Below are 12326 nucleotides of genomic sequence, written 5' to 3'. Positions count from 1 at the left end.
ACTCTGGGCTTGCAATAGAGCTGTACAGAAGACAGGAACAAAAATACAGGGATCTCTTTAGAGACCATATGATGACCATGGAGAATTGGATTGTGGAGAGAAGGGTGAAAATACTTCATTCTTATGAATGTATAAGATTCAGAGGACAAGGGAAATTCAAAAACCTATTAAGAGCATAGATAAAATAATGAACAAGCGAAGGATGATGGAGATAGGGAAGATAAACAGTAAGTGGAAAAACAGTGAAAAAATCCAGAACTTCATGTGTCTGCAGTAGCACCCTTTTTATGGATATTTTTTCTGGGAGTTTGTGGTAGTTCTATGAGAACAGATGGAATCTTTCATAGTGCATAATAACAAGAACTACTACAAAAATGGTTTGTTGAATGTCAACTACAGGCTCTTTACCACTGATCTTGAATAGAGTTGAGAACCACAAAAAGAATATTGAAAGGAAATTTTATGTCGTCAGGAATGTTAAAAAATTGGCCTATGCAACTTCTAATTTTGAGAGAAAAACTGGAATAGAGAAGGTGACTTTGTATGTTTCTCTTCTGTTTTTAAGAACACCTGTAATTCTTTGTTAAGGGAATAGCTATGACTTGAAAGCATACGATTCTAGAAGTGAGTGAACTTTCTAAAGGTAGTTGGTAGGAAAGTGAGATTGGTTCAAAACTACCTTTCCTACCAAAATGTAATTGGTTTGATACCAAACATTTGATTTTTTTTCCCCCCCTTTTAAAGTTTGATCTCTAATTATCCAGTGAGTCCTTTTGGTATAAGCAAAACAGTTGTATAATTGTAACAATTATTGAACAAACTGAATAAGCCGTTCATTCTTTCACAAGGTTATTTCACTATGGTATTTATTTGTATTAGAACAGTGGCTTGGAGCCAACTGAGAACAGGATACCATTGAGCGTTGTACAAATAGAAGCTATAGTCTAAATAGACAAAGAAGATGAAAGGAAAGAGAGAATGCTTTGCAATTGTTATGTTAGCGCCATTAGTTTTGTGTGGGATGGAGGTTGGTGGTACAATGTTTTTAATTTTGTAGCTCCAGTTTAGTAAGGGGAATAGCTAAAAAGACAAACACAAGAAGAGAGGAGGGTAAGGATGTAAGGAAGGAGGGGGGCATGGAAGGCAGATGGAGTGGGGTTGCGGTGAAGAGACTGAGGGAGCACACAGGAGTGTTTGTAGCAAACAGCCAGTCAGTATCGGAGAGAGAATATGAGAATATTCAGACTGAAAACTGGAGAAAACAGTCTATCATTATTGTTTCATAGCTCCTGCTTCAAGTGCTTCTGCAGCTGTCTTTAAGTGTCTGTCTGGCTCCTCCCTGCAGTTTCTCTCTTCCTTTCTCCAAGCCCACAGAGCTGGAGGGAGAGGTGGGTTCTCATGAAGCCTAGTTATTCCTGGAATTGGAGGTGTCTTGTACAGTTCTGGGCTTAGACTTGCTTAAACTTCTTCTTCAACTGCTTCTGCCAGATAAAGAATATAAAATGTCTTCACTTGAATGATTTTTCTAATCACAAAACTGGAATTGCATTAAAGTTTAGACCTATACCACCTAAATTCCTTTGTCATGTGTAAGATTTTGCATGATACATGTGAAGAAGGTATTCCAGTTGAGATTCGTTTGCCTCCGTGATCCTCAAGGATGATAACTTTTATATAAAGGCTTGCATCTGAAGAAGTGAGGTTCTTACCCACGAAAGCTTATGCTCCCAGTACTTCTGTTAGTCTCAAAGGTGCCACAGGACCCTCTGTAACTTTTATATAGTTGCACTTGTGCCTAACTGGAACGTAACTTGAGGGCAGACTTTGTATAGTAGAGTAGATGAGATTTTGTTCTAGCAGAGTTCTTCCATTCACAGGTATTCTACTGGGATTTAACTGTATGGTATTTCTGCAGTGCCATAGTGGTAGTAGTGACTGCTTGGCAGAAGCAGAATATAGATGCACTAAATTATTTGCAAAGACAGACTGTTATCTGAAAAGTCCAAAGAGCACTCAGTCCTCTATTTTGGTTCTACTGATACCAGTATATTTAAAGCTTTATCAGGTTGGGCCTATCACTAGTATTTCTTAACTGTCAAGATCTCTTCAGTGCAGCTCTTGATATTCAGAACCAAGGATGGACTATAACTGACAGACAGAACATACCCGAAGGCTTTTCAGCCTTAAGTGATTTACAAACTCCCACATCAAAGTAATGTTATGTTAAGTTTATGGGTGATGTATGGGTCTTTTCTCTTTTGAAGTGGGCATCCTTTATAATCGACAGGTTTTTCATGCTTTGTTTTTTAGCATCCAGAAGGTGACTCTGTAGAGGGCTCATCTATTTTGGTCGACTTGGGAAGCTAGCTCATGCAAATACTGAGGCCATTTCATGTAAATTATACATTAGTCTTGTACTTCCTTTTGGGGTACACAGACACATCAAAGAAAAACTTCATAGAAGGAAATAGATATGCTTTTTTAGCCATAATTCACCCTCTGTAGAGCCTGAGTGCTGCCTCATGTAGGGAACACAGATTTAATCCAGGTGTTTGCAGGACAGCTCTGCCATGCCTTAATGGGGACAGAGGAGACTGGCAGGGAGGCACTGCAGTGGCAGATCCAGGTGGTTGAAACCACCACACCGCCATGTACCCGACCCAGGGTGGGGAGGGGGATTATTTTTATTCACTTTTGTGTAGTTGAAATGTAAGATTTTGAAACACAATGGTTGGGAGAAACTGAACTACCAACTTGTTCCACTGCCAAAGGCAGAGAATCTGGTGGCTTGAAGTTGAAGGACAGAGCCTAGTTCTGGAGCCTCCAGCAACAACATTGGGCTGCTTCCAAATTCCACAGGTGGGAGGCATTAGCCCATGAGAAATGGAATGAGGAGAGAAGCTGTGCAGCAGAAATAGATATGCTTGTTTAGGAAAAGTCACTGTGGCCTCCCTCCCCCAAGAAACTAAATAGGTCTTTTGGGTATAACAAAATTCAGGTGAACCAACATTATTAGTATTGTTTTAAAAGATATAAATACTAGGAAACCAATTTCTTGTTTTGTATTGCTACAAAAGCTGAAGATCTGCCATTTTCCTCCTGCTTTACAGATTTCCCACTCTCAAAACCTTGTATCATGGCCCCATCTTTCTAGCAGAGGAGCTATTCCCTTTAGAGCCCATTGTGGCTACGTGTTAACTGTCAGGGTTGTTGAGTAACATGATGTGCCTATGGTTGCCAACTTTCTAATAGCACAAAACCGAACACCCTAGGCCCACCCCGAGGCTGCGCCCCCTGCTCAATACATTCCCCCTCCCTTAGTGGCTCACTCTCCCCCAACCTCACTCACTTTCACCAGGCTGGGGCAGAGGATTGGGGTGTGGGAGGGGGTGCGGTCTCTAACTGGGGGTGCAGTCTCTGGGGTGGGGCCAGAAATGAGGTGTGCAGGAGGGGGCTCCTGGTGGGGGTGCAGGCTCTGGGGTGGGGCTGGGGATGAGGGATTTGGGGTGTAGGAGGGGGCTCTGGGCTGGGGCCAAGGGTTTCGGAGTGCGGGAGGGGGCTGCGGGTTGAGGCAGGGCATTAGGGTGCAGGAAGGGGTGCGGGCTCTGGGCTGGGGATGAGGATTCAGAGTGTGGGAGGGGGCTCTGGGCTGGGGCAGGAGGTTGGGGGGCGCTGAGAGCTCTAGCTGGGGGTGCAGGCTCTGGGATGGTCCTGGGGATGAGGGGTTTGGAGGGTTAGGAGGGTGCTCTGGGTTGGGAGGGGCGGGGCTCAGTGCTGGGGAAGGGGGATGGGGCACAGGCTTACCTTGGGCAGCTCCCAGTCAGCGGCACAATGGGGCTAAGTCAGGCAATCACTGCCTGTCCTGGCTCCTCGCTGCACCCTGGAAGCGGCCAGCAGGTCCAGCTTCTAGGCCAGGGGAGGAGAGGGAGCCAGGAGGCTCCATGCGCAGCTCTTGTCCCCAGGCACTGCCCTTGCCCCAGGCACTGCCCCCTCAGTTCCCATTGGCCACAGTTCCCAGCCAATGGGAGTGCAGAGCCGATGCTTGGGGCGGGGACAGTGTGCAGAGCCCCGTGGTTCTGCCGCCTAGGAGCCGGACTTGCTGGCCACTTCCAGGGTGCAGCGCAGTGCCAGGACAGGTAGGGACTAGCCTGCCTTAGACCCACAGGACAGCTGACCGGACTTCTAACGGCCCAATCAGCGGTGCTAACCGCAGCTGCAACAGTCCCTTTTTGACCGGGCGTTCCAGTCGAAAACCAGACACCTGGCAACCCTAGATGTGCCCCCTCCTATGAATAGTGAAGCAGTCCGAACTGCTACCAGCCATGACAGCTAGAGAATCTAAAAGGGAATCTATAGTTAAGATGGATGCTGGAGTTTTTGGTGTATGGCACATCTGTCTTTGGGACTACCCTATCACATGGATAAAAAATGGAGGAGACATATCAAGTTAGAGATGCCTGCTCAAATTTTCTTCCACATGCCCTGAATGTCCTGATCATCCACCTCCCAAAGCCTCTCTTCTTTACCTCTCCTACACATAATGATCCTTTTCTTATATTTTAAAGATACTGGTGCTCAGCTGTCTGGCTGCTCCTGGCATAGCACCTACTCTTTCAAATTTCACTATGTATGCAACAGAGTTGCGGGGGGAGGGCAGGAAATGCCAGTGGAAATTTGGAGCACTGTAGGTTCCATTACATGTGCACATCTGTTCAATGAGAGGGTTCTGGGACCTAGAGCAGGTACAGCTGGGGCTTCAGGTTATTTCTGGGGTTTGGTACATTGAGTTTGGGAATAAGATTTTGATATAAATAGCTGGTATCTGCTCCCCCTAGGTCTTATGCAAGACTGTATGGATTGCTAGCAGTTAAACCACTGGATCAGCCCAGTAATGTCAAATAGTAGTATATTAATAAAATTCAGGTGCCGTTACTGACCAGGAACCTTGAGAAAATGAATTAAATTGAAGCTGCTTTGTTACGTGACACGTGCCAAAATAATTTGGTGAGTGGATGTTTGATGTCAGGAAATACATTGTTCTATAATGTCATCTAGCTCTTTCAAATTCAAAGTCTTTAAACTAGTTAGTGATAACCAGACAAGTTTCTAAACACTAAAGATGTATTTATTTTCTGACTTAATGGTATTAAATAAAACTGGAAACACCCTTCGAATTATTTCTACTTTTTAAAACCTATTTCTATCCAAGTAAACTTTGATCTCTTTCAGATTTTGAACTATATTCATTCTTAAAACTTGCTTGTATGTTTCTGACTACTTGTAGCTGCTTTCATCTGAAGAAAACGACCACAGTTCTTGTTACAGCCAGTCAGATAGTCAGTATGGTTCTCCTCCAAAAGGTTGGTCAGAAGAATTGGATGAACATGGTCAAACCTTATATACCAATGACTATACTAATGAAAAGGTACATTCTCCTTTCTTCTCATCACATATATTCTAAATTGGCAGAACCTTTTCAGTAAATTTAGTCGTAAGACGATACAGATTTCATTTTCGGCGGTGAAAATCTTTCCTCAGTGCTGGCTTCCTTTGTTCTTAAATGTCCATAACTTTGGCAACTGAATTAACAGTTTGCTCTGGTGTATGTTATATTGATATTCCGTGGGGATAATTTTCTTAATGCTAATTCAGTGAGAGATTTGGGGCATCAGCTCCAATTTACACAAAAATGTGTATTGCACAATTCTTTATATTTCTGTCCTCTTTGTGATGTTATAGGAACGTATTCCTTACCATTCTAATGTTCTTCTTTCTGTCTTTCAGAAACACTTCTTTTGATGGTGCTGTGTAGGGTTGATAATATAGTACTCTCCCTGGGTCTGTTTCCTGCTGAAAATATAGTTGCTTTTGCTTTTTATAACCTTGCTAAATCTTCTTTGGGAAGCAGCAAAATCTAGTGACTAGATCACAGCAGTATCAGGAGACTTGGGTTCTGTTCTAATTTCTGCCATTGACTAACTTCGACTTTGGGCCAGTCACGATAACACTGTTTCCTGATTTGTAAAATAGGAATAACACCCCTATTTTGTAAAACCGTTGGTAATCTTTTTGGTTTGTGTTCATATTAGCGCTGCTCTTAATTATTTTTAAAATAATTCTTTGAAACAATTATGAATTTCATCTAACTGAAATGGATATGCTGCTGGAATATGTTGTAATGTATACTAAAATCGTTTTTAAGATGCAGAATTTAAATTACAGTAGATTTTGGTAAAGGCTTGAATTTTGTGAAAGTTTTAGCTAGTGTACTTTTAAGGAGTCATGTTTAATGCTTCAGTTTGTCAAAACTGACTTGCAAATAAGTCATAAATTTAATTTACTTCAGAAAAAACTTCAGAATTTCACCACTACCAGAGCTTTTCCTCTCTTTAAGCTGTCCCTAGGTGCTGCAGAATGTGTTACTCTGTTATAATATGTTGTATAGCATTATAAATTTACTTTATGCTTTACAGTAAAATACATTTCCTGACTCAAAGAATTTATTGTAAGAGTATCTGTGAAGTCCCACTGTTTTCTGAGGGGCTCTGCCTGGTTTCAAAGGCCTGCCTATATATCTTGTTTTAGGATCAGGGCCTGATACAAAGAACTTTGCCCTTAAGAACTCTTCCTTTTCAGTGAAATTGTGCGCATGCACTGTTACAGATGTTGGGTCTGTAGACTGCTTGTCCTCTCGACAGTTAGTTACCGGAGCTGAATAAATTACTTGTCAATACTCTTACTAAATAATTAAAGGTTTAGAACAATAATTTTGTGCAATAATCTCTCTAAAATGGGCCCTTACTACAACTCACCTCTTAGCCGTACCAGGAACTTAATGGAGCTTGATCAGATAAGTGGCAGGACTTTTATATAAATTTCTGTATTCTGTTCTTAGACTTTTAAACTTAACCCTTTCACGTTGAAAAGAGTGCAGTATACTGTACTTTTAAAAAAAAAATCTGTTTATCTCGACGCTGTGACATCACAGGGTTATACGTTCTGGGGAGTTATAATAGAGATGTTGAGAGTTAATGTGACCTGGAACAGAAAAAGAGCACATAAAATTTACTTTCGTATTGCTTTTTAGTTTTGCCTAATTGAAAAGGGTGCACAGTTGGTACATTTCTGAAGTAAATGGAATTTTATTATTTGCAAGTTGTCTTCAAGCTTGAATGCAAAGTATCTAAGATGTGTTGTGATATCAGTCTTTCTGTCACGGTTATTAAATTTCCTATTATCACATTTATTTCTACAGTGGATAAAACATGTAGATGAACAAGGTAGACCATATTACTACAGTGCTGATGGATCACGATCAGAATGGGAACTTCCAAAGGTAACAAAAACAAAAGTACAGTGACAACTGGTTGTTCTTTCAGTAAACGTTCAGAAATCTGTGGTGGGAGTTCTTCACAACAGATGTATTCTTTCAACTGTGGCTAATGCCCCATGTTTAATTATTCTTGACATTTCTTTGGGTTTTTTCTGTGAAGACACTCATTATCATGAAGGATGCGACATCAGAAATAGTTCAGTATACTGGTGTTAAAAATTCAAGAGAAAGTCTTACCTCTGTGCCTAATAGTATTTTTCAAGTAGTGCTGCACAGTAGCATTGGCCTTCCTGTTATAGAGGCAGGGTTTTCAAAGTATTTTTTATGAGTAGTAGTATTGTTCACTTTTTAAACTCAGCTCTATAGACAATGATATTCATCAGAGGCCCTTGAGAGAAACTATGAACTAGTTTTTAAAACAAGTTGCAATACCAGTACTAGCAGACCAAGAAAGAGGAGACCTGAGCAAAGTGGGAAATGACCAGGAAGATCGTTTTCTAACAGAACTTGCCTGTGCAAATATACTGACCTCTAAATTACTAAGGAGTTAAATGGAATTCTGCTGTAATCCGCACACAATGTGTTAGGGAGATTTTTCTTTAATCCTATAATCCAATAGAGATCTTAAATTTTGTGGCAGCCAAAAACCTATCAGGCTGTCCTTAATGAATACAGTTTAAAAATTACTTAGATACCGCTCAGTTGCTTCAGTCCAGTAATTAGCAGTCTTATACTCTTGAACAAATTGCTTTTATCAAAAGCACTTTGAGCAGTCAATTTGTATAATATGAATTTAATCCAGGAAGTGAAAGATGAGTTTCTGCTGCATGCTGTCACTATTTTTAATGTAGAGTGTTTTTGACAGAATGGAAGGGCCCACTAATTCAGTTTTGGATCTGAATTATACAAATAATTGATACTATTGGCTCTAATCTAAGAACTACAGTTCACAGTGCCAACCCAATAGAAATTTTACCTAAAGCACAAGAGTAGAGAAAGGCGGTGTCTCAAGGTGCTGTGTGTTTTTGTAATGCAATAGTTTAGAGGTCCCAATCAAGGATCAGGGCCTGATTGTACTAGTTATTGTAACTACACAGAGGCTGTCTCTACACTTGGAGTTGGGGTGTGATTCCCAATTTGAATAGACATACTCATACTAGCTTTCATCAAGTAGTAGTGTAGCAGTAGCGCGAGTGGCAGCACAGGTTAGTTGCCCCAACTACAAACCTACCTGGACCCTGTGGGTATGTACTTAGCGTGGTTAGCCTGTGCTGCTGTCTGTACTACTGTGGCTACACTACTGTTTTTAGTGTGCTAGCTTGATGAGAACTAGCACGAGTATATCTGCTGTGTCTGGAAATCACACCCCCAGCTCCAAGTGTAGATGTAGCCAAAATGAAAACACACAATTGTCTCATTGTTAACACGTGCTTCCCTTGTTTGTTTGTATCCACCTGTTGTTTTATCATTACTTCAGACTCTTAAGTTCTTAAAGCAAAGATGGTCTTTTCACTGTGTTTGTAAGGACTAGCATAAGGATGCTGTGATTGGGGCCTGTAGGCACCACCATAATATAAAGAATTAATTAATTAAAGCAGTCTCTGTTTACATGGTTAGGAAATAATCTTAATCTTTTAAAAGAATGAGTAATGGTAAATGAGTCTGAAATTACCAAAATTTACCAAATATTAACTTGGTGTAAACAAATGAACGATGGATCTTGCGCCATAACTCAGTGCCCTGTGTACTGTTAAAATAACAGCTTGAAATTCTAGAAGTCATTTAGTGTACCAGTTTGCCGCAAAAGATCTTAAGAGTACCCAACCTATAACTTAAAGCAAATAATAGAGATTTGTGAGTAAAGGCAGGAGCACAATTGAAGCCTCATCTCTGGAAAACCCCTGATTTATTAGAACAGAGGCACGCAAGCTGATTTTCAGTGGCACTCACACTGCCCGGGTCCTGGCCACCGGTCCGGGGGGCTCTGCATATTAATTTAATTTTAAATGAACCTTCTTAAACATTTTAAAAACCTTAATTTACTTTACATACAACAGTAGTTTAGGTATATATTATAGACTTATACAAAGAGACCTTCTAAAAACGTTAAAATGTATTACTGGTACGCGAAACCTTATTTTAGAGTGAATAAATGAAGACTCGGCACACCACTTCTGAAAGGTTGCTGACCCCTGTATTAGAAGTTGGTTCAAAACTTACTGAGGAAGTAAAGGATTGGAAAACATAATATAGACTGAAGATCTGTTTCAGGAAAAAGATTTTTCTCTTCTTAACTGTTAGGAGTGGGAGAAGAAAAGACTTTAGGAGACTTTTTGGCTGTTTTTACAACTGAAAAGGTATAGTGTTGAAACTGGGGGGTCCTACTCTGACATCCATCTGAACGTGAACTTAAGCAAAAAAAAAATTTACATGTAGACCACACCAGTTCTCGTACCTAGAATTATTTTTGGCAAATTATTACAAATCCTTTAGAGCAACTGCATATCACTGGGAACCAAAAATCAAAAATAGTCAGGAAAGAGTTATCTGTGAAAGATGCTAACCTAAGACTAAAATTTTAAAATCTTCATGATGTATGTTGGATCCTGGACACTGCTATGAATATACCACCTTGGAAGAAAATTCAAACACCTATTGGGGAGATAAAAATACCGGGATTGTGGTGCAGGTTCTTGAACTGTGAATATATAAACGTTTTTTAGGGAAAGTTACCATATATACTTGTTCATTAGCCTGTTCCTTTATAAGCCAACCCCCCAAAATGGATAGGTAAATAGCAAAAACTGTATGACTCTTTCATAAGCTGACCCTATATTTCAGGGTTTGGAAAACTCTGGCTCCTGGCCCATCAGGGTAAGCCACTGGGGAGTCGGGACGTTTTGTTTACTTGGAGCGTCTGCAGGCATGGAACCCCTCAGCTCCCACTGGCCGCGGTTCACTGCTCCAAGCCAATAGGGGCGGCAAGAAGCGGCGCGGGCTGAGGGATGTGCTGGCCACCGCTTCCCGCCATCCCGATTGGCCTGGAGCGGCGAGCCGCGATCAGCCGAACCTGCGGACGCGGCAGGTAAACAAGCCAGTCCCTGGCGGGGCTGCAGGCCAAAGGTTGCCAATCCCTGTATTAGATATTCAATTCAATGATTCTATAGAGTTTAAAATCATCAAATTTTGGTGTAGACCCTTTTATAAGCCGACCCCCACTCTTTGATGCATCACTTTTTTACCAAAAATATTTGGCTTATGAACGAATATATACGGTACTCTATCTATATTGAGAGCGAGATAAATATATAGATATAAAAATATATAACTTTCCCTAAAAACAGCAATTTAATTATATAATATCGATATAAGAATCTATATAGAAATAAAATTAATACAGTGACATATTGGAGTAGCAGAATGCCTCCAGCTAACACAAAGTTTGGATGATTGGACTTGCTTTGAGAACTGCTAAAAGAACTTTGTTAGGCCTTGTAAGACTGTGACCTATCCTGCTATACTAGAACAGATGAGCATACTGAATAGGGCCCTATATTATGAACAAAGTTTTCAAAATATTCTTTAAATAATGAATTATTTCCTGTATTCCACACAGATTCTGCTGACAGGAAGGATTTTAGTTGTCACATCTCAACAATTATATTTTTAAATGAAAATCAAACAGAGTACACTTAAAATATATATTTATATTTTCTAGGGCTGTTGATTAATTGCAGTTAACTCACGTGATTAACTCAAAAAAAATTAATTGCAATTAATCAGTTTTAATCACCCTGTTAAACAATAGAATACCAATTGAAATTTATTAATTATTTTGGATGTTTTTCTACATTTTCAAATCTATTGTATTTTGTTTTGTAATTGAAATCAAAGTGTATATTATTTTTTATAAATATTTGCACTGTAAAAATGACAAAAGAAATAGTATTTTTCAGTTCACCTCATACAAGTACTGTAGTGCAATCTTTGCTGTGAAAGTGCAACTTAGAAATGTAGATTTTTTTTTGTTACATAACTGTGCTCAAAAATAAAATAATGTAAAACTTCAGAGCCTACAAGTCCAGTCAGTCCTACTTCTTGTTCAGCCAATTGCTCAGACTAACACATTTGTTTACATTTACAGGCGATAATGCTGCCCTCTTCGTATTTACAGTGTCACCAGAAAGTGAGAACAGGTGTTTGCATGGCACTTTTGTAGCTGGCATTGCAAGATATTTACGTGCCAGATATGCTAAACATTTGTATGCCCCTTCATGCTTCGGACACCATTCCAGAGGACATGCTTCCATGCCAATGACGCTCATTTAAAAAAACAATTCATTCATTAAATTTCTGACTGAACTCCTTGGAGGAGATTTGTATGTCCCCTCCTCCGTTTTACCCACATTCTGCCACATATTTCATGTTGTTGCAGTCTCAAATGATGACCCAGCACATGTTGTTCATTTTAAGAAAACTTTCACTGCAGATTTGACAAAATGTGAAGAAGTTACCAATGTGAGATTTCTAAAGCTTGCTACAGCACTCGACCCAAGGTTTAAGAATCTGAAGTGCTGTCCAAAATCTGAGAGGGACAATCAACATTCCAATGCAGAAACTAAACAACCCAAACCACCAAAAACGAATATCAATCGTCTGCTGGTGGCATCTGACTCAGATAATATAAATGAATATGTGTTGGTCTGCACTGCTTGCATTGTTATCGAGCAGAACCCGTCATCAGCATGGACTCATGTTCCTTGGGATGGTTGAAGCATGAAGGGACATATGAATCTTTAGCACATCTGGCATGTAAATACCTTGCAATGCAGGCTACAAAAGTGCCATGCAAATGCCTGTTTTTACTTTCAGGTGACATTGTAAACAAGAAGCGGGCAGCATTATCTCCTGCAAATGTAAATAAACTTGTTTGGCTGAACAAGAAGTAGGACTGAGTGTACTTACAGGATCTAAAGTTTTAAATTTTTATTTT

General features: G+C 40.1%; 1 protein-coding gene across 8 annotated transcripts in view; it reads left to right on the top strand.

Moving 5' to 3' along the window:
• Positions 1-12326, top strand: part of ARHGAP12 (Rho GTPase activating protein 12) — a 150606-nt gene that overhangs the window by 77955 nt on the left and 60325 nt on the right. For 4 of the 8 annotated variants that reach the window (XM_054020891.1, XM_054020890.1, XM_054020889.1 and 1 more), the window contains exons 4-5: positions 5285-5425; positions 7256-7336. In XM_054020891.1, coding sequence (XP_053876866.1) covers positions 5285-5425; positions 7256-7336 — 222 coding nt within the window. The remainder of the gene's footprint in view (positions 1-5284; positions 5426-7255; positions 7337-12326) is intronic. The other 4 variants (XM_054020894.1, XM_054020893.1, XM_054020892.1 and 1 more) reach the window with 2 other exon arrangements.

This window comes from Malaclemys terrapin, chromosome 2 (genome assembly GCF_027887155.1).
Source record: "Malaclemys terrapin pileata isolate rMalTer1 chromosome 2, rMalTer1.hap1, whole genome shotgun sequence".
NCBI lineage: Eukaryota > Metazoa > Chordata > Testudines > Emydidae > Malaclemys > Malaclemys terrapin.
The sequence above is the reverse complement of the archived record's forward strand: the minus strand, read 5'-3'. Positions and strand labels throughout refer to the sequence as shown.